This window comes from Pungitius pungitius, chromosome 10 (assembly GCF_949316345.1).
Source record: "Pungitius pungitius chromosome 10, fPunPun2.1, whole genome shotgun sequence".
Classification (NCBI taxonomy): domain Eukaryota; kingdom Metazoa; phylum Chordata; class Actinopteri; order Perciformes; family Gasterosteidae; genus Pungitius; species Pungitius pungitius.
Window position 1 is genome coordinate 5,316,445 of NC_084909.1, and position 27,433 is coordinate 5,343,877.

Below are 27,433 nucleotides of genomic sequence, written 5' to 3' on the forward strand. Positions count from 1 at the left end.
GACATTCTTTCGACATAAACAGATACGAGCCATTCATCATCCAACATTAAGTTGCCTTTGTTTAAAACTAGGCAGGGGATTCAGTGAAAACGCACCCCCGAAGGACACTTGATGACAGTAAAATATGGTCAGAGCTGAAGATAATCTGCAACGCATTAAGACCGATGCACGGAGGAGCAGATGAAAGGAAATGCCCTTATATTAAAAAATAAAACTGCTGGGGAGGTGAAGGGTTCTCAGGAGAAATCAGAAACACTCTTTTCTCGCTGGCGCGCTGACAGTAAACTCACCGGGCCGTCAATCCATATTGATCAAATTACTCTGATGTTTCACACAGTTTGTTTTCAAGCTGGAATGTCATGAATCTGATCGATTGCAAGCTTGACATTATGAAGTCTGTTTTTAATCAGATCAACACAATATTTCATTGTCTTTGGAGCTTAGCTTAAAAGACTGTGAGAGAAGAGACGAACACGAAGACGGATGGAGGATCTTTGGCAGAATAATTCGCAGATGTGAGAAAATAAAAAGCTGGTAGACGCACACAAATCTCATTAGGCAATCATTTGTTGAATTGAAAAGAGGACAATGTTTGCTGGTTTGGCACATGTGAATACGACTGGGACCTTGTTTGTTTTCCAGCAACCGTTCATGTTGAGGTGCTCCGCTTCTGCCAAATGACAGCTAAACTGTTTTAGCTCAGAGCCTCGTGGGTAAATTAATCAAACATCAAGTCATTTAGAAGAAAAAAAACGCCATACTAACAAGAGGTTCCTGTAGTCATCAGATGTCGGCGTCATGAACCAAGAGTGGGGAAATACGCTCTGGGTTTCTTCCATAAGTGATGGAAAGCAGACTGTCCTCAGATAAGTAGCTGACAATGTCATTTCTCCCAAAGGTGGGACGTGGTTAACAGCCACTCACCGACCGAGTGTGGGAAAAAAAAGAGAGATGATCCTCCGTCGAGCCGTGCCGTGTAAACCTTCCTAACATGTATAGCATGTGTGTTTTGTCCTCCTCTCGAGTGTCATAAATGTGTAACAGGCTGCGCGGGCACAGTGGCCCGTCCTGACACTGAATCACAGGGTTCCCTCAGCTCATCTAAATCTCAGATCCACTCAACACCTCAACACAAACGGAACTGTTTACCTTGCAAACGGACCTGGAAAAAGCACTCTTGGTGCATTTGTACAAGGGATTTATGGGCAAGATGTTATTGTTATATTTTTTGTTGCTGATCCACCTTTAACATAGTTCACAGACATGAACACCTACTATGTTGCAATACTAACTGTCCATGTGCCTATTGTGCCTCTAATAGTGTGCAGTTCCTGTGAAACCTGTACAAATGAGATGCTTTCCCTCCTCCAAGCAGGCAGAGCCACAGCATATGGTCAGCCATCACTAAGGTCAGCCTCATGTTTACATTCATGCAAAAGTAACCTCCTGGTGTGTTTTACCGGCGTTGGTCAAGGTTAGTCATGAATTTAATCAGGTTGCTTTATAGATCAGTAAGAACATTTTCACCAGAACAGGATGTGAACAAAGTTAAAGGCTTTCTAGAGGTAAAAAAAAAAAGCTGTAAACCTTTATTACGGTGGTAGTGAGTTATTTAATTGGCTAATTGCTTATTGATTATTCTTTATTCTTTATTGTTGTTCATGTAGACAGCAGTAGAAACATGACAGGAGACCCGAGGTCCCGTGCCTGAAGCTAACCGGGGACACACCGACCAGAGCCCCCCCTCATGATGCATGAAAGAAATAAGACAAAACAAGGACAAAATATTACAGCAATTGTTGTTCTTACTATTGGTTCCTTTCTTCTCCATAAAGCGTTCACATCAAATGTATTTACATTCATACATCCAGAAGTTGCAACTTTTATGAACCACTAATGATCCAATTTCTTAACGTGCAGATATCGGAATTCCAAATTGCCCCGAATGACAAGTGTATCTGAAGAATGCTCGGAATCTTTCCCACATCGTCCAGCTTTGTGGGACATTAGCGAGCGAAGCTGAAGATTCAAGTCCCCCCCCCCCGCCCCCCCCCCGGGTCGAGCAGCTAGAGACACACCGACGGGCAGAGGCCCTCTGTTTGACATCATGTCTTTGTTAACGAGAGCCAGCTGCTTCCAACATCAGCGTTCAACTTCATACCACCATAAAAAAAAACATGAAAGTTAGTGCCTTAAACATGTCCAGATTCCATTGTACGCCACGGGCAGAAACGGGCCTGCTAGTCCGCGTTACAATCAATGGTCCCTGTGATCATCAAGGCTGGAAATGAGTTCTTAACCTTGGAGAACACACACACACACACACACAGACACACACACAGACAGAAAAGACAAAATACTGCATATTCATTGTATAAACATTGCGGCTTGCTCAGCCACGTGCAGGCTTTTTTTTTAAAAATGCATTTAGATCAACATCTTCATATGAATTAAAAACCAAATATAAGATTATCCTTATTTGTTTGTGGAGCCAATTGGTGCTGCGTGTTTTCGGTAGCCTATAAATGCTTTTGTGATTGCAGATGTAAGCCGTTTTTGTTACAGAGTAATCAATTTCATGCTCCCTTTTCAGCCCGTCCCTCATTTTGATTTTCCACGCACAACCAATGGATTCCAAGAGAAATTTAGAAGAAAAAATATATCTCTCAGTGCAGCCTTTATTGTGAGCAATAATTACCTCTTCTGCCATCTTTCTCAAAGCCAACAAACGGGAACAGTTACTATTTTGGGTTTGAACCAGAGGTTGATCCACAGCAGTGCTTCCACCGCGGTGGGACAAATGGATCGACTGTTTAAAAGATAACCTCCGCTAATCTGGAACAATCCAGGCGGAGACGGAGCGGATTTTCTCTCGGAAAAAAAATCTCGAAACCAATTGTGCCGCTTGTGATTGAGCTGAAGAAAAAGAAAAGGAGTGCATTGACTCTAAACTTTTTATCCCCCGCTCAACAAAAACAGCAGGACGACTCTTTTCATTTGGAACGAGAGGAGGCCCTGAAGCGCATTCCGTGTTCACGCATCAAATCGTGCCCGCCGTGACCCCCTCCGCTGCCGGGGCTCCGGACGCGTCGTCTTTATTAAACGCCGTCGAGGTGGTTTCAGCGCAGCAGGAGACGTGTTTCGGGTCTCTGGTGCTCAGCGGCGGGCCAGCAGAAGCCAAGGAGGCTCTGTTCTCCCCCCCCCCTCCCCGGACAATATCTATTTCAACCTCCTCTGAGCGGGATCCCCTCAGAACTCGACCCCCCCCCTCCTGACCCCTTCTCCCCTTTGTCCCCCGGGCCTCGCGCCGCTGTCCGTCCTCCCGGGCACACGACGACCTGTGAACTTTGTCCCCCCCCCCCCCCGAGGGCCCCGGCTACCGACCCGGCGCGCTGACTTCACAGGAGAAAGGAACGGGCTGCTGTGTTGTGAAGAAGCACGACACCACCCAATTAAAACACATAAATAAATAAATAAATAAATAAACGTCAGCTGTTGTTGTGGTGAGGTCATGCAAATGGCATCATCAAGAGGTCTATTGTAAACTTTTGTAACAGTGTAACAGACCACAATGAATAAATGGCATGGCAGAATTCCTTTATTAGGAGAGGGTCACTTGGGTCAACGCGTGTTTATTCTCAGGAAGGAGCATAAAGGGGATTAACACTAATCAGAGGGGATTATAAACTACTATTACCCAGCTGGATGGTGCCTTCCCTGCACCGAGTCGCTCACTTTGCAGGCCTGCGGAGAAGGATGTTTGGTTTGGACGGAGGGATCTGGATAACGACTCCTCTGGTGACGTTTTCTTAGTAAACACAAACACACCGGACCTCTTGCTTACCTTTGACCCAAACTCCAAAGGATGGCCTTTGAACAACGTGTGCTTTAGCTCAGGATAATGGCAGCGTTTTCCTCTTTGTGAACCTCTTAATGTCTAGACTTGTTGACTCTGTTTCATAGAGGGGTTGAATGTTTGCTAGCCACGTTGAATTAGACCCAACCCAATGGTCCTTTACCTGAATACTTGCCACTCTAATCCCACCTTTATATCTCTATTCCACTACATATCAACGGGCACTATTGTATTTGTTGGTTTTACATTCATCCGACAACTGACTAACTTTTCTGTACTTTGCTCATTTGAACGTTACATGGAAAACTATTTTTTGTATTTTTTTGTAATCGATTCAAATACCCAGCAATGCAATTAAAGGTATTGATGAAATAATAACAATAAATAATCTTAATACTAATCAAAATAAAAAGAGGTGATCCTATATGTTGCTTCCCACAACACGTCTAGATATTGACCCGAAATGTGTCTCACTCCAACAGCCACAGAGGAGCTGAATCAATAGCTTTCTAACAGTGTTAGAAAAAATGAACATTATGAGATTTGAGTTCATTGGACAGCTACGGTTCTGCACTGTATTTGATTGCACAGGTGTATCCTATAAGTTGGTAACTTTGTTTGCACGAGAATAATTTGGTTAGGGTTGTATTATAGCCGCTCAGCAGCTGACTTGCACAAAGCCAGGAAAGCTTTTTTCCTGACACAGAGACCAGGACATGACGCCCCCCCCGGAGACACAGCAGCAAAGCCACATTGTTGCTAAAATGAAAAGGCGTCGAAAACAAAAACAAAAAAACGCATTATCTGTCCGTCTTTCGGGACGGGTCGATGCGTTTACCTCCGTGTGCTGGAAGGCCCGCTGTTTTTGCTCCTCGCTCTGTCAACCTTCATAGAGAACGAGAGACGACGAAGGCTGAGCTGATGGACGGCGTTGTAGCCGTGGCGCTTGTGTAACGTGTTCTCCAGGCTGTCCACGGGGGTTCTGGTCTTCATTAGACTTAGACTGAACATCTTTTGCGGCCTGACAAGGAGATCCTTTCATGTGTCCCACTCACCAGAGCCTAACCAGAAACATGCCACCGCCCCGGGGCAAGGTCAGATTTCTCACCATGCCGCGGTATTAAAGCAACATTGCCTTTCCTAATGGAGGGAGGGGAAGGAGGGAGGGAGGGAGGGAGGGGGGGGGCAACACTGTGGTTCTTTTTTCATCAATCCCACAGACAATGTATTCCATCTCATCATATTGAAGGAGTACCAGTGCAAATGGATGTAGTCCATGTGGTAGTAATCTGGAACAAATGCCTTGGCTCTGCTCGCTGATCTCACTGACCCGAAAACTCACATGAGACTAACATTTCCTTTTAAATCCTTCAGGTTACCGCGGGTGTCATCTGAAAATGGAAAGTAAACTCCATCCACTTTATTCTCTGCTTCAAAGTCGTGCTGGGATGCAGCTATCGTCAAAACAAAAGATTCTAACCATCCGTTTTAAAGGCGGGTTCACGTTACAATTACTCTCTCGAACGTTCTGAGAAGATCCGTAAAAGTGGCGTAGATTTAATAAGTAGTAATTCACGGCTGGTTGCGATGTTAATCTGCAGAACGGGTGCAAAGGGGTCAGAGGAAATGTGTGGGAGAAACAGACTATCTTTGTTGTGCTCCTCTGAATAGACTCACTCGGTTTCATTCTCGATTCGAATAGAACGAGGCCCAACGTCAACCTGGGGACGGGGGGACGGGGGGGGCATTTGATTCCCCGGGATTGGCAAAGAGCAAATGAATAATATTGTTTTCAGAAATGTGTGTTCAAATTTGAAAACGATATCCCCTGTCTGACTTCCACAACAGGGAGGTAATGTCATGCAAAGTGAAAAAGCCCATGAGAGACAAAGCTTTTGTTCCCGACGAACCGGCCCATTATTTAGCTGTTGCATTTTTTTTCCTCTTTCTTTCACGTCCCTGGAGACTTGGACGTCTTGCAACACGCCTGAAAAGAGGCTGGAGGACCTTTTGTTTTCCAAGGTTTTCACACTTGAGGGCCACGGTGCTGGGTGTTTGCAGGGAAGGGGCTGTGTGTGTGACAGCCTGAAAGGGAGAGGGGCTGCTGGGCCGCCTCGCACAGAAAGGAGCCCAGGCTAAACACTGGCCGGGCTCCTAGAAAAGAGAGCGGGGGGGGGGGGGGGGGGATTAGCGTGCACAGACCAAGGAACTAATCTCCCGTGACATAATAGAACTGTACATAAACAACATCCCTGAGGAGTGAGCGGCCACAGGCTTTGACTGACTGAAGAGGCCGAGTGTGTGAAAAAAAACAAGGACTCTGGATAATTTGTCGCTCGGTGGTGACGCGAAATGACGGGAAAATCTGAACATCTGGACAGAGAAATCTCTTCTCTCGTCACAAACACACACACACACACACGTATGAAAGCCAAACTCACATATTTGCAGGTGTAATTTAATTGACACTTAAAAACCTCCAACGGCAGAAAAGGAAACTGCACGTTGGTATAAAAATAGTCTGTTTTGGGAGACTCTTTCTTTTGGAATATCTCAGGCAAATTGAAAAAGCTCCAGTTTAAGGATGGAAAAAATTTAATATAAAGTAGATCTCAATACACAATTGGTTTTAATTTGCTTTCTTCTATTCAATCTATGAAGGAATAGAGATGAATTATATCCTCCTACATGTTGAAATTAATGACAGAAATGTACTATTTAATTACGAAATGCCAGGTTTGACAGATACTGTGCAAAAACTATAGCAACCATTTTGAATATTATTTGAAAATACTCTCCATGTGCTCCTTTCATAATTACCTAGTCTTAATTGCTTCATGTTTAACCATTTCATCCAACGGGTGTAACTTTACAAACAAAAATAATACACCCTGCATGTATAGTACCAACGCTCAAAATGTTCTATTTGCTTCCTTACATTTCTACTTTTCATTTCACGAGGCGCACAGGCTGCTGAGCAGAGGAGGGATTTAATGCTTTTCCTAATTCAAAAGTGCTCTGAGAAGCGGCGTTTTCTGCGAAGGGCGACCGACCTCAGCCGTGGTAAATCCACTCTGGCGGTCGAGCTGGATGACCTGTTTATTTGGACTCGCAGAGTGAGTGCATCAGGCTCCCGGCCCCATCAGCGAACATGTTGTACTCCGCTTGGGCCAGGACGGCTTTTTTTACGGCCAAAACAAGCAACGCTACGGGGGCCAAATGGTTGAGTGCTGTGAGGCAGCGTGTCTATTTACTGCTCTCAGCACCTTCAATTGTACAAACAGAAAAGGGAACTGGTTAAGGATTATTTTATTACTTAGCATTTTTACAGTGTCTACCATGGAAAAATAACATGTAACATTAGACTGTATTTACAATTCCATTTTTACAAAATGTCTTTACAAGATTTTTTTGCCGGTTCAAAAACTTGCGACTAGAACACACGGAACACACACACATTCACACACATCCAAACCAAACTTTGTAATACACACATAAATAAATATAGACATTCACTGACTGTTCCACGACAAATATTTCTACAGCCAAGAACATGTACAATTCATCATTTCCACACACAAGTTATAATTTCATTAATAAACATGTATTACTCCCATTATAATTCTTTGTTAATCTTTTAATGAAATATTGCTAACATACTGAAAAAGAGGTAACACAAACATTATTTCGTGCCAACAGATGCTAATGGTTGTCATGCAAAACCATTACAAGCTTTCAATTTGAAGCAAGTAATTCATTTACAGTTCAAGAAAATCAAATGTACTACATGCGACATACTATGTGAAATATTTTGGGTTAGACAACAACGACTTTAGTTACATTATCCATCAGTACTGACTGTATGCCTAAGCACCTCTTTAACGGGTAACACAAATAAATAGAGGAATTTCTACTATTCTTTCTGGGTGAATAAAAAAAAAAAAAAAAATGTTTACGTTGTGGCATTTCCTGGCATCCGTGTTCGCTCGTCACAGACCGTGACCCCCGTGATTCCTCGTTGCCGATCAACTGGTTGAACGTCGACAAATTGAAATTCCCTTAATACCTGATGGCTGCGTGTGAGGGCGGCTGGATCGCAACTATTTTCAAGGCTCCCCAGGAACCCACTGACCTGATGAGTCAGAGACGTGTGTGGGAAGCTGTATACTAACAGGCGCAAAGATATGAGACCTTGCAGGTATAAATTTCACTGTACAGACCAACCCGTCCACTGACACCAGTACCAGTCAAGGGACAGGGGGTGGGGGGGCGGGGGGGGCTACGAAGGAATAGCTGATGTGTTGCGGAGCCGGGAGAGAGAGATGGACCCATATTTCACAAGCGAAAGGAGGAAGGGAGGAAAGGGGTTGGGGTGGGCGGGGGGGGGGGAGGGGGGGTTGTGGTCCGGTGCGCTGTGTTTCTGTTTGGTTCCACGCATTCCTTTCCCGGACAGACGGGAGCAGAGACCCACTAATGCTTCTCCCTATTGGGTTGGCCTCGGGCTCGCGGCTCAGTGCCTCTCTACTGACGGCTTCGGGTGGTGGGAGTGATGCTGCCGCAGTCTGGGTCCTAGAAAAAAAAAACCAGAGAGCACAGATTCAGACCTTTGTACCCCGCTGCACATCAATCCACGCAGTGGCAAGGTGTGCTCGCTATCTAGGTCATAAATACTTTTTTAACGCCCTCTCCTTGTGCCGAGCTAAACATCCGGCGTTTAAAAGTGTGTGTTGCGGGTGCAAATCGCGTTGCATAACGCGAAGCAACGTTGGTGCAACGCGGCGCGTCGTCTTTAAATTGCAGATTTCTGGAGGCTGCAGAAACGAGCTTGTTGGCATTTACTCAGGGTTGTTTTTCTGGAGCTGTGGATGTAAGATTCAACTCTTCTTTGAGCTTTAAATATCAAACTCCAACTGTAGCACAGCAGCTAAATGCTCCAATGTGTTCCATCGGTAGGCACTTGGTACTGGGCAGGTAGCCTAACAGAACAGGTTTTTAGACATATTCAAACGGTAAACAGCAGTTTGTTGTGCCTAGATAACCAAAACACTGGCGCAGAGGGGAGCTGCTGTTATTCTCTGTGTGTTCATCGCTTCAAGCGACCCATTTCACACAGAAACGTTGACATTTTGGGAGCTCTGCTTGCTCGCTTTCAGGTAAACGATTATTTGCGCGGGACTATTTCCAGGCTGCGGGCTGTTTCTAGGTCGCAGTTTAATGACTGAGCTACAGAACTGTGTGCAGGTGCATTTTGGTCATGTAGGGCAATGTTAGGCTAGTGTGTCTTCCAATTGTTCTTTGTAATTGAGAAGAACAAAACAGAATGCAAACTTAAAATTCTAAAATGTGAAAATATTTTTTTTAATTTAAAAGATCTACAGTGTGATGTCAGCGCTGAGCAGTAAGCTCCGCTGAATGGAACCCTAACCCCCCCCCCCCTAAAAAAAAAATCCCATTAGTGGACGTGATGGAGGACGACAGTGACTTACGGTGTTGAATGACTGGTAATACGTTGGGGGTCTGAAAGGTCTTGACAGTGGCAGGACCTTCCCCTCCGGTAGTTATGACCTGCACCTCCAGCCTGTAGTAGGTGGATTGCCGCAGGTTGGACACAACGAGCGAGTTGTGATCCTGCCAAGTGAGGGGGGGAGGGGGGGGGAACAGCAGAAGACATGCAATCAGTTGAAATACAACAGAACCCGCTTTCCAATTACAGCGGCCCGTGAAACGGGGAGGGGGGAGGGGGGGGGGGGTGTCGGCTGCAAAAGCCACAGACAAAAACAAAGACTTTGTTTTCATAAGGCTCGCTGTTTCTCCTCTTTTTTTCCGCTGCCAGCTTGATAAAGTGCGCGCTGGGCGGGGATATTTATAGACGAGCTCCAGAGGCTGGGAGGTGCAGATAGGCGGAACGTGTTGTTGATGGAGCAGATTATGTCAAAGAGACGCTTTTTCGGAGCTCTCACGGAGGATGAAAGAACGGGGATGGGAAAAAAAAAAAAAAAAAAAACGCAGAGGAGGAGAACTTTCAGCAGGACACAACACTTCCTCAGATCTCTCCTCCAACCTGTCTACACGCCGCTGCTTATCCGGGAGATCCGTGCACACGGAGGCCAAAACATTGTTATCCTCGACAGAAATAAAACGCTGGAAGTAGAACACCCTTTGGGGAAGATTTACAGACTACACATGACGGCATGGTCCCTGGGATTTACAAACAGCCCTCCTTCTATGGCTTTCATGGGATGGAAAATAGAGAAAGACTGGAAAAAAATAGACTTACTGGAGGAAGGATCTGCGACTGGGAGATGATGCTGTTGGGCAGGCTGTTTTGCCGGCTTTCTGTGGTGATCTCGGCCCAGGTGACCTGGAAGCCTGTGATCCGCTGGTGGGGAGCCACCTTGGACACGCGCCACAGGAAGCTGCCGGTGATGTTTCCCTCCACGATGGAGAAAGACGCCGTCAGGTTCTCCGGCTTGGCCAAAACCTTCGGCACCCCCGGAGCTGCGAGGAGAAAGGAGGCCTCGGTCACGCTCTTGAAAATGTTACAAATAAGTTTGACATTCAGGGGAAAGGCGCTTTCTTGCCAACAGCTGCATGAGAAGGTTGATGCCGCTGATAATATGCCTCTGATTACGGTGTCGATAGGGTGCATGAGCACTCACCTCCCTCCCCTGGGCAGGGGATGTGTTTCTGAGTCTTGCTGCGGATGGTGGCGCAGGACGGCGTGAGGAAGGTGGTGCTCTCGTCCTTGGAGCGTCTCTTGGACTTCAGCATGTGAACGGTGACTTTGTACTTGCAGGAGAACAGCAGGCCCGGGAGGTTGATGTAGTTCTCCTGAGCCGAGAAACACATTATTCAGCCCTGATGACTTTGACATGTCACCCAGGGTCAGGTCCCATGGAGCTTCAGAGATAATTAAATACACGGCGCCGAGCAGATCACGTTCCCGCTCAGGCCCCAGGAACATGCCCCACATTACAGGGCCACTTTGAACGCTCACATGGTAGGGGTTACACCGCTATCCTCCAACTTCGGCTTACGATATGAATGATTTTAAAAAAAAAATTTATAGCTTCCACATGTGTGGCATGAACGCGACTTAATTAAGAGGCAGCCGCCAAAGGGAATTCTTAAAACTGAATGGCCTTCAAATCCCTGTTAATGAATGCTGTGTCGCAATTTTACACCCAACACCCGGTTTAAATTTTAATCATCTATTGATCACAACGGAGGAAAACGCCTTTCTCATCTCATTCAAGGAGAGAGAAAAAAAAAAACCTGCTGACTAGACGATCTGGATCTTGCATTTGCGAAAACGTAGCTTCTACTTTAATAGGCAGTCTCTTGAAAGTGAGTGTGTGTGTGTGTGTATAAATTCTCTCTGATACGAAACAGCTTTGATTAAAAGAGAACGAGGCGCTGTGCTCACATAAAAGCACAAGCCTGGAATCCTTCCCAGTGATCTATAGAAAATGGATGTATATTTCCTAGCAACCAGTGTGCGGGTCCCTCAAGAATGTGTTGATTGCCAGTCCTCTGCCATCCTGTATCAGCCTGAGCCCAGGCAGTAAGCCCCCACCACCGAAGCTCTCCCAACCCCGACACAGACTCTACTGCACGCTGAAAGGAAAAGGACCCTGGTCACAACACATGGATCCGGACATTGGATTCCAAATGCTCCCCCCCCCTTGTGGGAAACATGGTTTAAGTAAAATCATTTTGTTGCCCATCACACCCCATCGGCCGACCACACGACCGGGTCGCACTATTCAAAAACCAGTGCAAACCACATGCAGTGGGGCCTCTGGCTCGCTGGGCGGAGATGTTTCCTTTAGCGGGCAGACAAAAGGTTCAACGCACCCTTTGCATAGCACGGATCCCTTTGCATAGCACGGAGCTCTTTGCATAGCACGGAGCCCTTTGCATAGCACGGAGCCCTTTGCATAGCACGGAGCCCATTGCATAGCACGGAGCCCTTTGCATAGCACGGATCCCTTTGCATAGCACGGAGCTCTTTGCATAGCACGGATCCCTTTGCATAGCACGGATCCCTTTGCATAGCACGGAGCCCTTTGCATAGCACGGAGCCCTTTGCATAGCACGGAGCCCTTTGCATAGCACGGAGCCCTTTGCATAGCACGGATCCCTTTGCATAGCACGGAGCCCTTTGCATAGCACGGAGCCCTTTGCATAGCACGGAGCCCTTTGCATAGCACGGAGCCCATTGCATAGCACGGAGCCCTTTGCATAGCACGGATCCCTTTGCATAGCACGGAGCTCTTTGCATAGCACGGATCCCTTTGCATAGCACGGATCCCTTTGCATAGCACGGAGCCCTTTGCATAGCACGGAGCCCTTTGCATAGCACGGAGCCCTTTGCATAGCACGGAGCCCTTTGCTCCGGCCTGCACTCGAGAAGATGCGCGAATGCTGCCGGGGACCAACCTGCGTGACGGATTTCTCCGGTCCTCGGGTCTCGTTGTGGCCGCAGTACTCCGGCATCCACTGGACGTGGTAGCGACTTACAGTGGGGTCTGCAAACAGGAGGAAGTATGTCACGTCACAATAAAAGAGTAGGATGGAGGTGCATTTGTGCATTAACAAAAAAAAATAAACTATTGACAACATGTCTTTATCAAACAGGAATGGCAAATATTTACTGGTTACAGCTGTATTGATCTGGCTTTATTTTGGCACAAATTGTGCTTTTGACTGGTGACCGAGTGGGGAAACGTTCTATAATCACAACCTTTAGCCAGACACCAAATTCTAACCTTAACGTGTGTGAGCATTAAAGCTTCTCAAGCCGAAATGATTAACTGATGAGTATCTCACAAATTACGAGCCTCCCTCTGATATCCATATTTCCATTACCGATGATCTCGATAACATACAGTATGTCTTTGAAAAGGAAAAAACAACTTTCTTCTTCATCCTTGCATTGGCTCATTAGCCTGATTTTCTTGCTTCCTAAACCTTTTCCTCTTGTTTGCTGAAGTCTCCCAAACCAAACTTGGGCTAACTAAGGATTTTACATTTTTTCATCATTCTGGTCCAAAGTTCTGGTTCTCTTCCTTACCGGGAAGTACGACATCTCCACTGTTTATCTCCCAATCACCCTGCTCTTATGTTGGCATATTTATTATTCATTTAACTGTGTCGCTTGAATGTGTGAAATATCGCTTCGATTAATAATTGAGTTGTGCCACGTTCGCCCCTTTGGCGCGGCGAGATAAAAGGGACCCTTTGAAGGCTTAGAAACAGATCTGGCACGTGGAGCCCCTGAGCTCTTCTGGAAGCAGAAGAGAGGAACTACAGGGAACAAAAAAAAACGAATAAACAAGGTATGCTTAGCCCGCACTGACAGAGATGGGGACGCGGTGTGTAGAACAAGGAGCGGGACACGGAAACCAGGTTTGGAAACAGAACCTCAGCAGCGCTGGATAAATCACGGCCCGGGACGGCGCCGGCAAAGTGCCGCCGCTGCTGCGGACTGCTGTCTTTTGTCCCGGCTGCCGGGGCGGACGGCCATGCACTAACGGCTGCTGTGCATCACGGAGCCAATGAGTGGGGAGTGTAATCGCGGTCCAGTGAACCCGTCCCCGGGAGAGCACGACTCCCCGGGACGTCTCCATGTATGTGTGTGTGTGTGTGTGTTTACAGCAGTAGAACCCGGGGTTGTCAGATGACCCGGGGTCATCCCTCGCACTAACGACCGGCGGTGGCTCACGCGCGCCGCTGCACACCAGCAAACAAGAGAAGAGAAAAGCTGGAACGGGATTAAACCCTGCGCCGCAACACTGTGATTCCAGAGCCGCACTTGATCCCCAACCTCCCCCCCCCCGTCATCATCACTCAGCTCTCGTGCGTCCGGGCCAACCTCTCTAACCGCCGCGGGGCCAACTCAGTCTTCCCCTCGCGCCTCTCTCTCGCGCGCTCTGATTCAGCAGTTGGTGTCTCACCAGTAACCCCCTCCCCCTCCCCCCCCCCCCCTTCAGCCAAGGGTTTGCATTCTTGACTCGGGAGATGTGGAGTCTGGCTTAGGCGATGACATGCATTAGCAGCGTAACATAGACCAGCGAATGGGACTTGACAGGTTACCCTGAGAGCACGGCTTTCAAGGTTTCCATATCTCCACTCTGGCGAGGGTTGGCCAACGGACGCCCCCAGGGGGGGGACAGGCTGTCCTGTCGGGCTTTAACCCACCGACGTTTATGTTCCCGATGACATCAGTTCTTGTACAACCAAACGGACCACTTCGACTCTAATCCGAGGATCTATTGAATGCAGCTGTCAATAAATCCCATCGCGGAGCTCTGGCTCCGTGTGTTTATTGTTCTTGTTACTAAACGGTGGCTCCGTGTGTGCAGGTTTGCCCCAATTTGCCCGGCTCTCACATTACTCAGCTCCCACAATGACACATTGTTTCTATTATTTCATTTACACTATCTGATACCACATTTATGAGAAGAAAAGAAAGAAAAAAAAGGGAACCTTCCATCGTTTGAGTAAGTGAGAATCGGGTATAACACTTAATTATGGTGTGCATGAGTCATAGTGATTGATGGGGATAATGGGGTGGTAATTAGATTGTAACATAGCTGTAAATCAATGTAGAGTCCATACCTCCCCGGTTCTTCCAGTAGACACGGACTTGCAGCTGGCCATCCTGGTAAAAGGGCGTGCCTACCTCTAGAGGGCCAGAGGGGCGCTTGGCCAAGGTCGAACCGAGAGGGGATATCTCCTCCTTCTTTGACTTGAGCACCGATTTTACTGGAAAGAGAAGAAAAAAAAAAAGAGACACAGTTAGTGCTGTAGCTAAGACAGCGACTCTGTTGTGGCAAACTCTCCAGCATGGCAACTAAAACACACGTTATTTATTTGTAATAGCAAAGCTGTTACAAATGTTCTGGATGCATGAACGTTGCGTGACCCGAATGGGTTCGCACGGCACTGCGTGAGGCTGCCAAGGTCAGAGGTTCGTTTCCTTCAGCAGCCACGCGCGCTCCGAGTTTAGCATGCGATGCCGAGGCCTGCATCCGGGACTCCAAAACACACAGGAGCTTTGACTGAATGCAGATGCGCAGTGAGCGCACCTTTCTCATGGTTACTGTTTGCCCGAAGACTCTCAGTAATGTGTTTGACAAAACAAGAACAAACTGGATTCGGCTAGATTCATCCAGGCAAATATTTGAGGTAGTGCGTGATCTAAATCATTGACAAAAAACGGGTCAACATGGACAAAAAAAAGTAGAAGATCTCCAAAGTTGTTGGGGGTTTCACTTCCGGGGAAACACAGAACACGTCCGACAAGCTGAATCTCAGCACCCATGTTTACCTGATTCATTATTCTTGGAGGTGCTGAAGTGAAGGGAGGCCTTGGAGCTCTTCAGACGCACCTGTCCCCAGTACGTGACGGCCTGCAGCTCCACGGTGTAGCTGCTGTTTTGTAGCAGCCCCTCCAGTTCCACCCAGCTCTGAGCCTGCAACGATGGAAAACACTTGCATGTTGGCTTTGGTATGTTACCACACCGTCACTCGAGGCTCCATCACTGTCCACTGTCATCGCTCCAGCTCCGCTCAGGCTGGGCCCGGGCCACATGTGTTCCCTGTTTATTGGGAACACATGTGGAGCCGGGGGGTGGGGGGAGGGGAGGAGATGGGCTTTTGGGGGTCTTGTGAGGGGAGCCGTGTTATCAGAGCCCCCCCCCCCCGGTGCGTCTTCACTGCGTTTGACTTGCAGCATTCCACCGTCAGCGTGAGCTCGATGGATCCTTGTTTTTAACCGTGCGTGTTTTGACATTCCTCTACCAGCCGGGGCTGCTTTCAAAGCCCCGAGGTGCCAAAGTGGAAACCAGTAGTACATGTGTCAATGGGTGTCTGGTGTCTCCCACCTTTATCTCCTCCGTGCCACATCTGGTTCGCATTTCATAGACTAATTCAGGAGAAGACTCGATAGAGGTGTGTGTGTGTGTGAACTGTCTAGACAATCGGTCTCTCTGCTGTGCAGTGAAACGCTCGTCACCGATACCAAGCCACAGGTATGTGCTCACAAAACGCTTAGATGGAATGATTATTTAGTTATGCGCAGAAGAGTCTAATTCATGACCACAGTCAGTGATTTGTCCATACGCTCATGGGTTTTACTCTAAAAATAAATACATTTGACAACAAATACTATCAAAATGTTATTTCATGGCTTTCTGAGTTATTCAAACCTGAAACGTTGTAACCCTTTGAGCTTATAAAACCAAATTGCATTCACCCTTTCTTTGGGATTGTCTGTGTTACATCCCTCCAAGGGGACCATGAAAACTCAGGAGTTACCAATAGGAATCATGTCTGTTTTACTTTAACAATACAAAGTACCAGTCAAAAGTTTGGACGAACCTTTTCCACCAATTCAATTAGAGAGTGTGTTCAAACTTTCCAAACTAGGCATTAAGGTAAAAGACAATAACAAGATATGAAATATAGACACATACATACGTGACTTTGAGACTACGGAGATTTATGTTGATGTCAAAAACACAAACTGCAATATAGAGGAACAATAGTAATTGAGATATCTGAGAAGCACAGATTGTGATTAACAACCATAAACACGGCTATTTATCAAACTTAATGTGTTTTCATTCAAAGCGCAACAGTGCATTGAGGAGTTCTTTCATCAGTAGCTCATTCTGTGTGTGATTGATAGCTTGTAAGTATATAAATAAACGCAATTTTCCTATTCCGTGTTCATCCTCTCTTCCACTGTAGAACTGCGCCGGTCATATTTACAGTGACGTGTTGAGAAAAAGACGTCTTGAGAGAGAGAGAGAGAGAGAGAGAGAGACAGCAAGCAAACGGAGGAGAAAGGACACATCAGTGAGAGAGATTTACCCCGTTGGTGGTCTTTCTCCTTTTCTTCTTGGATGGCACCAGACCCTTGGTGGGCACCGTCCAGCTCCAGAACACTTTGTAGTGATGAACGGGGATATCGGGCTCCTCTGGCAGGGTCCAGTTCAGGCGGGCTGTCACCAGGCCTTCGTCGCCCAGCGTCACGTTGCTCACACGCAGGCCGGCCGGTCTGGGAGGGGCGGACGGGTCTGAGGACAAACATGAAACGACGCAGTCAGCGCCAACAGCACATCTGTAAGCGCTTAGAGCGCAAAACAAAGAAGGGGGGGAGGGGGGGGGCGTCTGGGTTTCTCGTGTGTGACAAATCTCGAGTTCGAGGCGCTTTTCTTACAGGTTACAATTTTAGGTCGAAATGCATTACGGGCCCGTAAGGACACCTTTCACCACTTGCGAGTCGGCATCGCAGTCTGGGAGGGGCACCAGTGTGACGCCGTGTGAAGCAATTAGTCCTCTACTGACAACCTGCCACGAGATGTTATGACAGGCGTCATGTGACGTCCATGACGGTGTTCGGCAGCAGCGAGGGCGCAGGGTCAGGGGTTATCAAGCACATGCAGCTCACTCTGGTTCCAGCATTGCCGTACTCGAAATAATGTGTGTGTGTGTGTGTGTGTGTGTGTGTGTGTGTGTGTGTGTGTGTGTGTGTGTGTGTGTGTGTGTGTGTGTGTGTGTGTGTGTGTGTGTGTGTGAGAGTGTGTGTGTGTGTGAGTCTAGCGTAAAAGATGGTCCTGATGGACCATCCACTGTGAGCAAGCTGACGTGGGCCCCTCCTTGTGCATGAGGAGAGGCAGGGCCCCCCCCCCTCCCCGTGCCAGAACCCAGAACGGGAATGGCCCCGTAATGAGAAAATGATTCACGCCGCAGCCCGGCTGGCCGGCCCTCTCCTCGTGCCCCCTCCCCACCTGAAACGCATTTAATCCAGTCGAACAACGAAATTGGACAAATCGCTTCTCCGTGCCAGCTGATGTCGGCTGTGCAAGATAAATAAGCCGTGCTTACAAATTGCCCTTTAGTTTAAGTATGCTAGTGCAAAATTGCAATCAGATGATACGGCCGTGCTGCATAAATAACAATGGCATGACAGAGGGGCCAGGAGCTCATCAGATCCATGACGGCTCCCATCAATCTATCAACGTTCTGGCACTGATTGGCCTGATTGGAGATCGGTTTTCATCCCTGCAGCAGCAGAATCTTTTTCCCCACCTGGTCTATGGCTCCGTTTTGACAGCCTTCCAGAAGGCTCTGGGGAGCAGATGCATGACGAGGTGATTGACAGGGCAGGTCAACGGGCGCACACGCACCGCCTAAACCCACCGATTCCAACGTTCCTGTTTTCAGGCACGAGTCTCTCAGTCCTCGGCGGAAACCACGGAGTAAAACTACTAGGATGTTTGCCTGGTGCTCCACTTCAAAAGGAAAACTCCACATATGGGTGAATAAATTACACAAGGAGCGCACTGCATTACGTAGTTGACCAAAAAGGTCGACAAACAATGAAGACACCACTTTGCACGGTGTACCTTTACAGACATGTCAAACAAACACACCGTATCCTGATCTGGATCGGATTCAATTCAGAGCACATTACATTCGCAACGGCGTGCTCCATGGGAGCCACTCAACGATTGGCCCGTTGCTTTAACCAGTGCCATGTGGCGCACAACACAGGGGGGTTTAGCGTCATTCAACACTAATAGCGCAAGGTACAGGAGCGGAGCAGCTCCATCGGAGCGCGTTCCCTAATCTGTGGCAGAGATCTGAAGGTTACGTCACTCCCCCTGGACTCAGGGCGGCACTTGCGTTCATTTGAAACATGCAATATCCAGACTAATTCAGACATATTACATTTTATATGACTGTAAAAAAGGGGGAAACCCCTCCTTTGAGGAGGTAAATAAAGATCTGGTTTCCGCGTAGAAAGAAGTTCGTTTTCCTCACTCAGTCGCTCCTCATTACTCGCTCTCTACTTGGCAACTGGGGGAATTACCATTTAACAAACTGTGCTGAACGTGTTGAGGTTGAGGAGGGGAAGCTTCTACAATCCAGGTCAACGCGGATAACAAAAGAAGGTTAGCTTTGAGAATAACGTTTTGGAATAAACGCATCAAGCAAAACAGTCAGAAGTGATGCATGTTTGGCTTCACCGGTCATATTTTAGTCCCAATGTCTAGAACACTTCACTAAATGAGACTTTTAGTCCTCTAAAGAGAGGCAAGGTGCAGAGAGCAGGTGAAAAGCAGAGTTCCCTTGCCCCCGGGATGAAGAAAAGCTCCAGCACATACACTTGGCTTTTGTCTGGTCACATCACATCAGGTATCAAAAAGCTTTCCCAGAGGCTCCACCTGTTCCAAGGTCCTGACCATAACAAATGGCCCCGGGTGTCTCACTGGGTGTCAAACAGGAACCCAAGGCCACACACACACTCACACATGCACATGTACACACACACACACACACACACACACACACACAGGCACAGACCTCTGGAGGAGCGGAAGTGTTTGCTGGGAGCAGTGAATCCGCGCGTCCCGTGGACATTGACTGCGGCGACTCTGAACTGGTACCATCTGCTGGCTCTGATGTCGGCCAGTTGGACGCGCTCCTCTGCAGTCTGAGGGACAGATGGGGGGGGAGAGGGGGAGGGGGGGGTGAGGAGGAGAAAACCACAGGGGTCAGGGTGTACGCAGGGGTCACAGCCCCATGAGAGTTTGCCGCCACATCAGTCATTCGCGCGCTTCTCTTTGCCAAACTTTTCAAAGACACGGCGACTGGGCAGGAATGTGCGACCGCGCGCACTACCGCCCCGCCAGGGAAAACCGCGGCGCTTGCACAGCCGCGGCACGTGTGGCACGCCGGGGCACGTGAAGCCGACGTCTCCTAGCGATCCGAATCCCAAATGTCTGATCAAAAGAACCCGGGGTCTGCAGAGAGCCGTTGCTCCTGCTGACGTCTTTCAGCGTGTGGTGGAATCCTACCTGTGCCACGGTCTGCCACTCGGTGGCGTCGTCCTCGCTGGGGTGGATGCCATGATTCCAGCGCCGCTGCACCACGTAGAGGACGGGCTCCACGGAAATGTTGAACTTGGAGGACCAACAGATCTCCAGCTGGCCCGAGGGCTGCTCCGAAAAGCCCAGCTCTTTCCTGGGCTTCAGAGGGACTCCTGCAAACGGGGAGGTAATGTAACCGCCAGTGAGGAACGTCGCAGGTGAACCTCAAGGTGACATGTGTGGTTCTTCCTTTCTTGAGCGGAATGATAAATGACGCCATCACAGTTGGGACTAATGCGGATAGGAAAATGAGACCATGACCTCACTGCAATAGATTTAATTCATCATCTTTCTGCTGGGAAAGGTTCTTGATATTCCTTGGCCCGGGGGGGTAACGTGCGTTAGTAGCTTTGCTTCTTAGTAATGACAGTTTGCATTGAGGCATACGTCTCCCTCTCACACGCGGACGCATGCAAAGTAGCATCCGCATCATTGCACTCCGCGTCCAGCTCTTCAAATCAAGTGGATGTGGCCATGTGCAATAAATTAGAGGTTTATTAAGTGCAGGACATGGGGCCAAACTCTCAGCCAAGTCAGACTGACCCCCCCCCCCCCCTCGAGGAAAACTTGTTGCAGTGGAGACGAAATGAGCTGTTGATTGAGCAATAATGAGATGGAGATTGGAAAAGCAAGTTTAAAAAGTACCGGAGATGGCTGTATACATCCCGGCCGTCTCAATAAATCAACTAGGGTTTGTAGAGCTTCGTGATGGACCTTTGTCCCTGTCGAGCGGCCCTCCACTGATCAGCATCTCTAAACAGCATTAACACAACGCTCAAGGCTCAACGCGGCGTGTCGGTAAACAACAATAGTCAGCAGCGCGCTTTGGATGCAGCGCACGTGATCTAACCCACATCTTCATACAAGGCATGTGAAAGGGATCGAAGCGCGTAAAGTCCAGGAGGATTGAACCATGCTCATGGAGACGCCACTTTGTTTTTTTGTCCGGGCCGATGACAGCTTTCTATCTGCTGGGGGGTCGTTGTGCCCTGCGGTTAAATGTGTGTGTGTGCTCATGTGTGTGTGTGTGTGTGTGTGTCTGTGCGAACAAATCACATTTCTTGGGCAATGCAGAACACCAAGGTGACCACAGCATTCCTCTCCCTCCGTCTCAGCTCATCTTTCCACAAAGTCACACGCAGTGCTCCTGCAAAGTGCCAACCGCACACGCAGGGAACACCTCCCCTCTCTTTCCAAACATAACTATTGGGCCGGGGTCGGTCCAAGAATCATGCGGCGGTACCATTTTTTTTTTTTTCAATGGCTTGAACGCATCCCCTCCAACCATGATGTAACTGCTGCTGAAGCAAGAGCACGGCGTCCATTTGTGCCTTAATCATGCCAACAATTACACTCCGGGAGTATAATTCGCAACACTCACGCACACACTGTCATAATGACTGCTCTAATTATAAGTGTCGAGGAAGGACTACAAAACACCGCTTGAAGATGCCGTAACCTGATGGACTGATTAACTGACGTGTTGTGACAGTGCGAGGACAACTCGGGCTGAAATCAATTCCCGTCTGACATCTACATTTTCTACATATTCTTTCACTCCCAACCAACCCTCCAGCTCCTTTGACAGTGTCTCTAACCGCAGAGAGCCAAAGTACTACAGAGGGAAATAAACCACCGTTTCAGAGGCACACGCCTGCACACACACACATCCTGCAGACGGCCTCACAGAGCAGTGGGTGACGTGTAACGGCATCGGGCCCCATTAATGTAAAAAAAAAAAAAAGAAGAAGCTGTGTGGCTCATCAAAAGCCCAGCGGGGGTCCAGTGTCTCAACGTTTTCCTCCATCAATGACATGCACGTGGGCTGCATACCCTGACCTGAACACACACACACACACATCTGAGAGTCATCTCACTGGGGGGAAACGCTCCATTTCTGCCCGCTTGCGTTTGCTAATGGCTTCCAGCAAACACTACACACACACACACGCACACACACACAGACCTGTGCACACACAGAACCGATTACGCTCTTCAAACCATGAGCAACTTATTAGACCTTTAACACTGGGGACCAGGACAGGATGCTCAGAGTAGTTCAGTGTAAGTGACGGCACGGACGGCGACCCGTCGTCACCGGCTCCGGCGTTTGAAAGGCTCTCATTCACTGGGTCACCGTTATTGAAATTCTCAAGGTAAAGCCTGCTTTCATACCCCCCCCCCCCCCACCCACCCTGTGCCGTTCATCTTTCCATTTGCAAACCAAATGAAAAAAAAACAGCATGCTCTTCTGTGTGCACAAACTCAAAATCCCACGCTCAGCGGTCTCTGAAGGACACACGGCAACACATGCCGAGTGCAGCGGGGTTCAGAGCATGCACAGTCGATCACTGCTGCTGTTCAAAGCTCGATTTAGACTCATCCTCCGGCGCGCTCTCACTTCAACATCTCCTCAACTTTGTTTTGGCCTCAGGCTGCCCGGCAATTGCGCGCAGATAGTGTATATAATGGAGCTCCAGCTCCCATCTCCAAGTTCAGAGGCTATTGGTTCTCTCACATAACAGCTCAGCACCCTCAGAACATCAGGCGGCCTCGGGCAACGCTATTAAAATGTTTTACTGGAGCAAAGATTCCTTGGTACGTCTGTGAAAACCTCCTCATGCTTATCCCGCAAATTCAAGGCTGAAGATATATTCCAATTTAATACAGGAACAGCATGAGGGATGTGTGTGGGCGAGGAGCAATACAAAGAGATGACATAAAGATTCATGGCTCTCTGCAAGCTGTCGAAAATTCTTCAAGATAAGCTGGAATTTGCGTCATTGAGATTTGAAAATAGTGCTCGACAGTGAGGGATCAATTGGTTCAACACTGTGAATAAAAGTGATGCAAACTGCTACATTTAATCCCATTTAAACGGCTGACGTTAGCATTGGACCATTACCAGTTATGACACGTCGTTTATTGAGAAGGATGAATAGAGTGGGAGGGAGTATTCAGCTGGTGAACTGTGTTAATCTGGTCCCCATTGGAGACAATAATGAGCAATGATTGAATGAAGAGATGAGTCGCTGAGTGCACGGACAATTAAACGTTCTTTATCAATGCTCACAGTCCAATGTTTCAAGACGGAGTGCATCCGAGACTGCCAACCTCCCCTCTTCCTCGAATGAATGGATGAATGATGCTTGTGTTTTTTGGCTTTTTGCTTTCTAATTGATAGAAACTTTTTTTTTCTGGGGAAAGCAGAGGCAGGTTGAATGCAAACTTCACATATCATCACCTTTTAATGTCAATATTCCAAACTTGTTTAATAGTTCAATACCTCCTAATAACAAAATGTGTGTTTTTCCCAAGCGGTAATAAAAAGAATGCAGGGTAGGCGTGATGCATGATGCATGACTGTAGAGCATTGTATATACCACATGCTTTACTGCAGCTGTTTTGTAACGTCTCAATAAAAAAAAAACACCATTAAATGGATGATTGTAATCCAGGACCTCAAGCGGATCGGAACCTTAATGAACAATTTCCTGGGGCCCAAATGGTGTCGTTTGCCCCTACGAGGTGGTGCGGCCTCACGCCGTGAGCATTACCTTTGTAGAGGTTCTTGGGCAGCTGGCAGGTGTGGCCACAGCCGTTGGAGCAGCACTTTTTCACAGCCGAACACTCGGCGTCCTCCTCGCAGCTCTCCACGCAGGCCGCCGCGAAGCCGCTGGCCTTCTCCGGGGCGGGGCAGTCGCCTTGCTTCACGCCCTCCACCGACTTCAGGAACTCGCAGCTCGTGAGGCACTCGTAGTGCTTCTTGGGAAAGAGCGGCTAGCGGGGGGGGTGGGGGGGGGGGGGGATGAGAAGGAGGAGGGGGGGGGGGGGTGTATATGACAGATTGCGTTTACAGGCCGACCTTGCTGCCTGCAAACAGGCGGCTCTGTGAGCCAACAGGGATCGTCCTGTTTACATTTCGTGACTCACCGGAGCGGCGGGTGCATTTTAAAATCAGAGAGGGGTCATTACGCCGCAGAAAGAGTTACTTCACACTCCTCTCAGACTTTCCTCTTATTGAATTTTCCCATTAAAATTTGTAAACACACTGAAACCCTTCAGTGTGTAGCAGTGGCATACCTCGCATAAATCCTGGCACTGGTTTTCCTTCAGGTCCCAGGTTTCCTTGCAGGGCTCCAGACACTGTGAAAAAAAGGAGAGAAAGGGTGTCACTTCTTCAAAGAGCCAGCCACATCAAAGGGCCAATGGCGCGAGAGATGAGGCTCTCGGCGGCGGCGGCGGCGGCGGCGGGGGGGGGGGGAGGGGGCGCTGGCTGCCTGACGGGCACCTCGCTCAGCCGCTTCCCCTGCACCTTCGAAACAACAACCAGCCCCGCCTCTTTTTTTGCTTGCAGGTCCCTGGCAGACCTTCAAAGGGCATAAACAACGCTTCTGCTGAAGCAAACATCGGGAGGGGGGGGAGGGGTGGGGGGGCGAAGGGGTTGTCCGTTATTAGCAGTGAGGCACGGACGCCCCTCGATGCGTCTGGAAGGATTCGGGGTGTCAGGACGGGTTCTTCCTTTGTTGCCTTAAACACTGCACAGCCAGTCACCTCGTCGTGATCCCCTGCACTGATTCGCTCTGGCACCGGTACCAACCTCTCTTCTCTTTAACAGAGAGTGCTTTGTTAATGATGTACTCGGTCTTAATGTTCTTGGGATTCCCTTCTCTGACACGTGGAACAAATCTACTGAATGCTTGGCAAAAAAAAAAAGCATCAGCATGAGTGGAACTCAAAGTCATTTTGCCAAACAAAATGGGATGATAAAATGTAAAATGAAACTGTACCAAATCTAGTCATACTATTCTCACTTTAAATACTATAAATCACACTGGATGGATCAAATTCAATAAAAGCCCACGTAATTTAACACAAAAGTCCACGCATGCCCAATAGAATCAGGCAGACGGGGCCGTAGGAAAGAAAATATGTTGAGATGGTACTGGGAGAAAGCGAGGGTTTTATTTGGTCCCGGTGCTGGCCACAAAGAGCTGGTGTGAAAGAGAAGAGCAGGCTGAGTCAAACAGTCAAACCACTGCCAGGCGGCTGCTATGCTGCACTGGGAGCAGCCCAAACCACACCAACCAGAGACCTGCCAGAGTCACTCATTCGGCTCCATTTCATTTAGAGTCCTGCACCACCGGCTGCAGTGCTGCTGAGAAGAGACACTTTGAAACCCATTGTGGGACAGTCCCCCATGTGTTGGTCGGAGGGGGGGGGGGGGGGGGGGGGCGAGGTTCATCCCCTCTCGTAGAAGGTAACCAGACCAGCGTAGCGTTTTGTGAAGGTAGCGTACTGACGAATGGTGGAACGAGGGCTCTCCGCTGAAGCGAGTGCATTTTAAAGATGACGTAAGAAATTTCACATCTCAGTCGGGGGGGCACGGCGGTATTTATGACTCTTTAATTCGCTCATTAGTGCAACTCAGTCGTTATTATGCCATCGCCAGTGAAAAGTTTATTTGCTTTTTATGGAGTGCGCCGGTCGGGCACGCGATGAAACGCGGAACCGTGGCTTCTGGAGCGCCGCGCTGCAATCAGGGGCACGCGCGCGTCTGCCAGCGCCCAATTACACAGAGCTTTTGGGCTCTGCCCGGCCCGGTCTCGGGAAGCCCCCGCGTGGGCCGAGTGTGCCGAGTGTTGAGCAGCTGGTAGAGGCCGGGACGGATGGTATTTTCAGCGATATAGACGTCCCTCTAGAGCGAATATGAAATGGAAATTGCCCGGAGGGATTATTGAACACCTCGGAGGGAGAGTGTGTGGTTATGACAGCTGAGAGCTACGGAAGACAGTCATGTGGTTTCTCCAGAGCTGGTCAGGTGGAACCACTGCAACACCTCAGGAGGCTTAAGAAGAAGAAGACATATGAGCTCAATAGCCCTGTCAAAGTTATATTCCTCACCGCGCGGAAAACTAAACTCAGTTTTATCATCATCTGCTATTAATAAGACCATCGTGACCTTGCATCGTTAATTCTGTTGTCAATGGCGTCCTCTGAGAGCAGAGCCTGCAGCGAACGGCACCGCGGCCTCGCGCGGGAACAATGAGGCGTGGAGGCGATCGCCGTGTGCTGCTGCATGCGTCTAAAAAGGGACATTCAGCCAATAGACGCACACGTTAAAGCTCCCAAATCCCTTCTACAAATCACTGAACATACACACGTAAGCCCCGGGGGATCAAGCTCATTTTACTCTTTGAAAGATCCTGTGTGCACGGACTGAATGCATTCCACCGGCTTTTCGCGAGGAAGTGAAAATAGAATCATCGTTAGCCCCGAGATGCTCGGGCTTGCATGCCAAGCAGCATGAATTAACACATCACATTGCGCACCGAGGATGTTGCGACACAGATCAGAATGCTGGCTGTGTGTTTAGCAAAGTCTCAGCCTAACACTCGCCGGGGTTTTTTTTAATTTTTTTTTCTCCTCTTAACATTTTCAGGGCAAAGTTTCCCAAAAGCTCTGCTGAAATCGAACTGGACGTCTGCTTAGAGAAACCTATCCGTGGGACAGTTGTTTTGCGGCTCCTCGTTGATGAGCGCGGGTGGGGGGGGGGGACATCGTAACACTGAGGAGCGTTGGTTGGGGCAGTGACAGCTCCTTGCAGGTGTGCAGAAAAACTGACAAATCTGTCAGCGTTTCACCCCCCCACCCGGCCACACCCACAACCACCAACGTTTAAGGAGGGAAAGAGGAGGGGCCGACGACAGATGCCTCGCCAAAGCAAATGGGGCGGCTGGATGTAATTACAAAAGGTGCTCTCATCAATCAATCGCCCGATTCCTTTTTGAAGAGTTTGGTGTAAAACCACAATATCAACGCCGTCAAAAGGCGTGCTTGGGAAAGTGCCATGAGAGAAGAAAAAAAAAAAAAGAATCTCCAAGCTCTTGTGCAATGTTGTAGGAGGGGGGGGGGGGGGTGCGAAGTGCACTCAACCACATCCAGATACACCCCCCCTTTGTCGTCTCAAAACGTGCACTTATGTTTTGATTTGAGGACATTTTGGAGAGTTGTTGCCATACCACAAAATTGACGATTACAACGAACCCAAATATGTATTATTAAAACTTCCCGTTATGGACGAATGACACACGAAACCAATGAATCAAGGAGATCAGATCAGGAGATATCTGTGGTTTAACAGTTCATACGAGTTGGTCCCACGGAGGATTGGAGCCCTCAGGACCCCTGGTCAGCTTGGCTAGTGGTTTGCTTTCTGAGATCTATTCTTGGAAAAGACACCGTGGAAGTGGAGTGGAGACCATAATTGAGCTGGACATAATGTATCTGCTTGGGTTTGGGTGCCAATGTCTGGGTCTTCCTGGAGGAAAATCTCTCCAGCTGGCAGCACGGCCACCGTCTGTTTGAATGGCGTGAGGAATGCATGTAATCATCCAGTGACACGTGAACACATCTTTGAACAAATTTCAACTAAAAAGACACCGCTGGTGCTACTTTGAGATGTAAACAAGAGTTGTTTCGGTGTACTTGAGCTCTTAGTCTTCACAAAAAAAGCGCTTCAGCGGCCGATTTCCCCCCCCCTTTTGTCCCCTTACCTTCCTTCCAAACAGTGACACATTCCGCATGGTCAGGCAGGAACATTCCATAGCGCTCTTTCACTCCCCATTTC

At 48.5% G+C, this 27,433-nt stretch overlaps 1 protein-coding gene across 2 annotated transcripts in view; it reads right to left on the reverse strand.

Annotated features, from left to right (window-relative positions):
- Window positions 1-7,148: 7,148 nt before the first annotated feature.
- Window positions 7,149-27,433, reverse strand: part of LOC119228905 (anosmin-1) — a 30,085-nt gene continuing 9,800 nt past the window's right edge. For both annotated transcript variants that reach the window (XM_062565103.1, XM_037488895.2), the window contains 12 exons: window positions 23,887-23,949; window positions 23,361-23,583; window positions 19,732-19,916; window positions 19,238-19,367; window positions 16,739-16,944; window positions 15,192-15,336; window positions 14,480-14,626; window positions 12,299-12,387; window positions 10,516-10,687; window positions 10,134-10,354; window positions 9,343-9,484; window positions 7,149-8,425 (listed from right to left, as the gene is read on the reverse strand). In XM_062565103.1, the coding sequence (XP_062421087.1) occupies window positions 8,367-8,425; window positions 9,343-9,484; window positions 10,134-10,354; window positions 10,516-10,687; window positions 12,299-12,387; window positions 14,480-14,626; window positions 15,192-15,336; window positions 16,739-16,944; window positions 19,238-19,367; window positions 19,732-19,916; window positions 23,361-23,583; window positions 23,887-23,949 (1,782 nt within the window). In that variant the 3' untranslated portion in view covers window positions 7,149-8,366. The remainder of the gene's footprint in view (window positions 8,426-9,342; window positions 9,485-10,133; window positions 10,355-10,515; window positions 10,688-12,298; window positions 12,388-14,479; window positions 14,627-15,191; window positions 15,337-16,738; window positions 16,945-19,237; window positions 19,368-19,731; window positions 19,917-23,360; window positions 23,584-23,886; window positions 23,950-27,433) is intronic.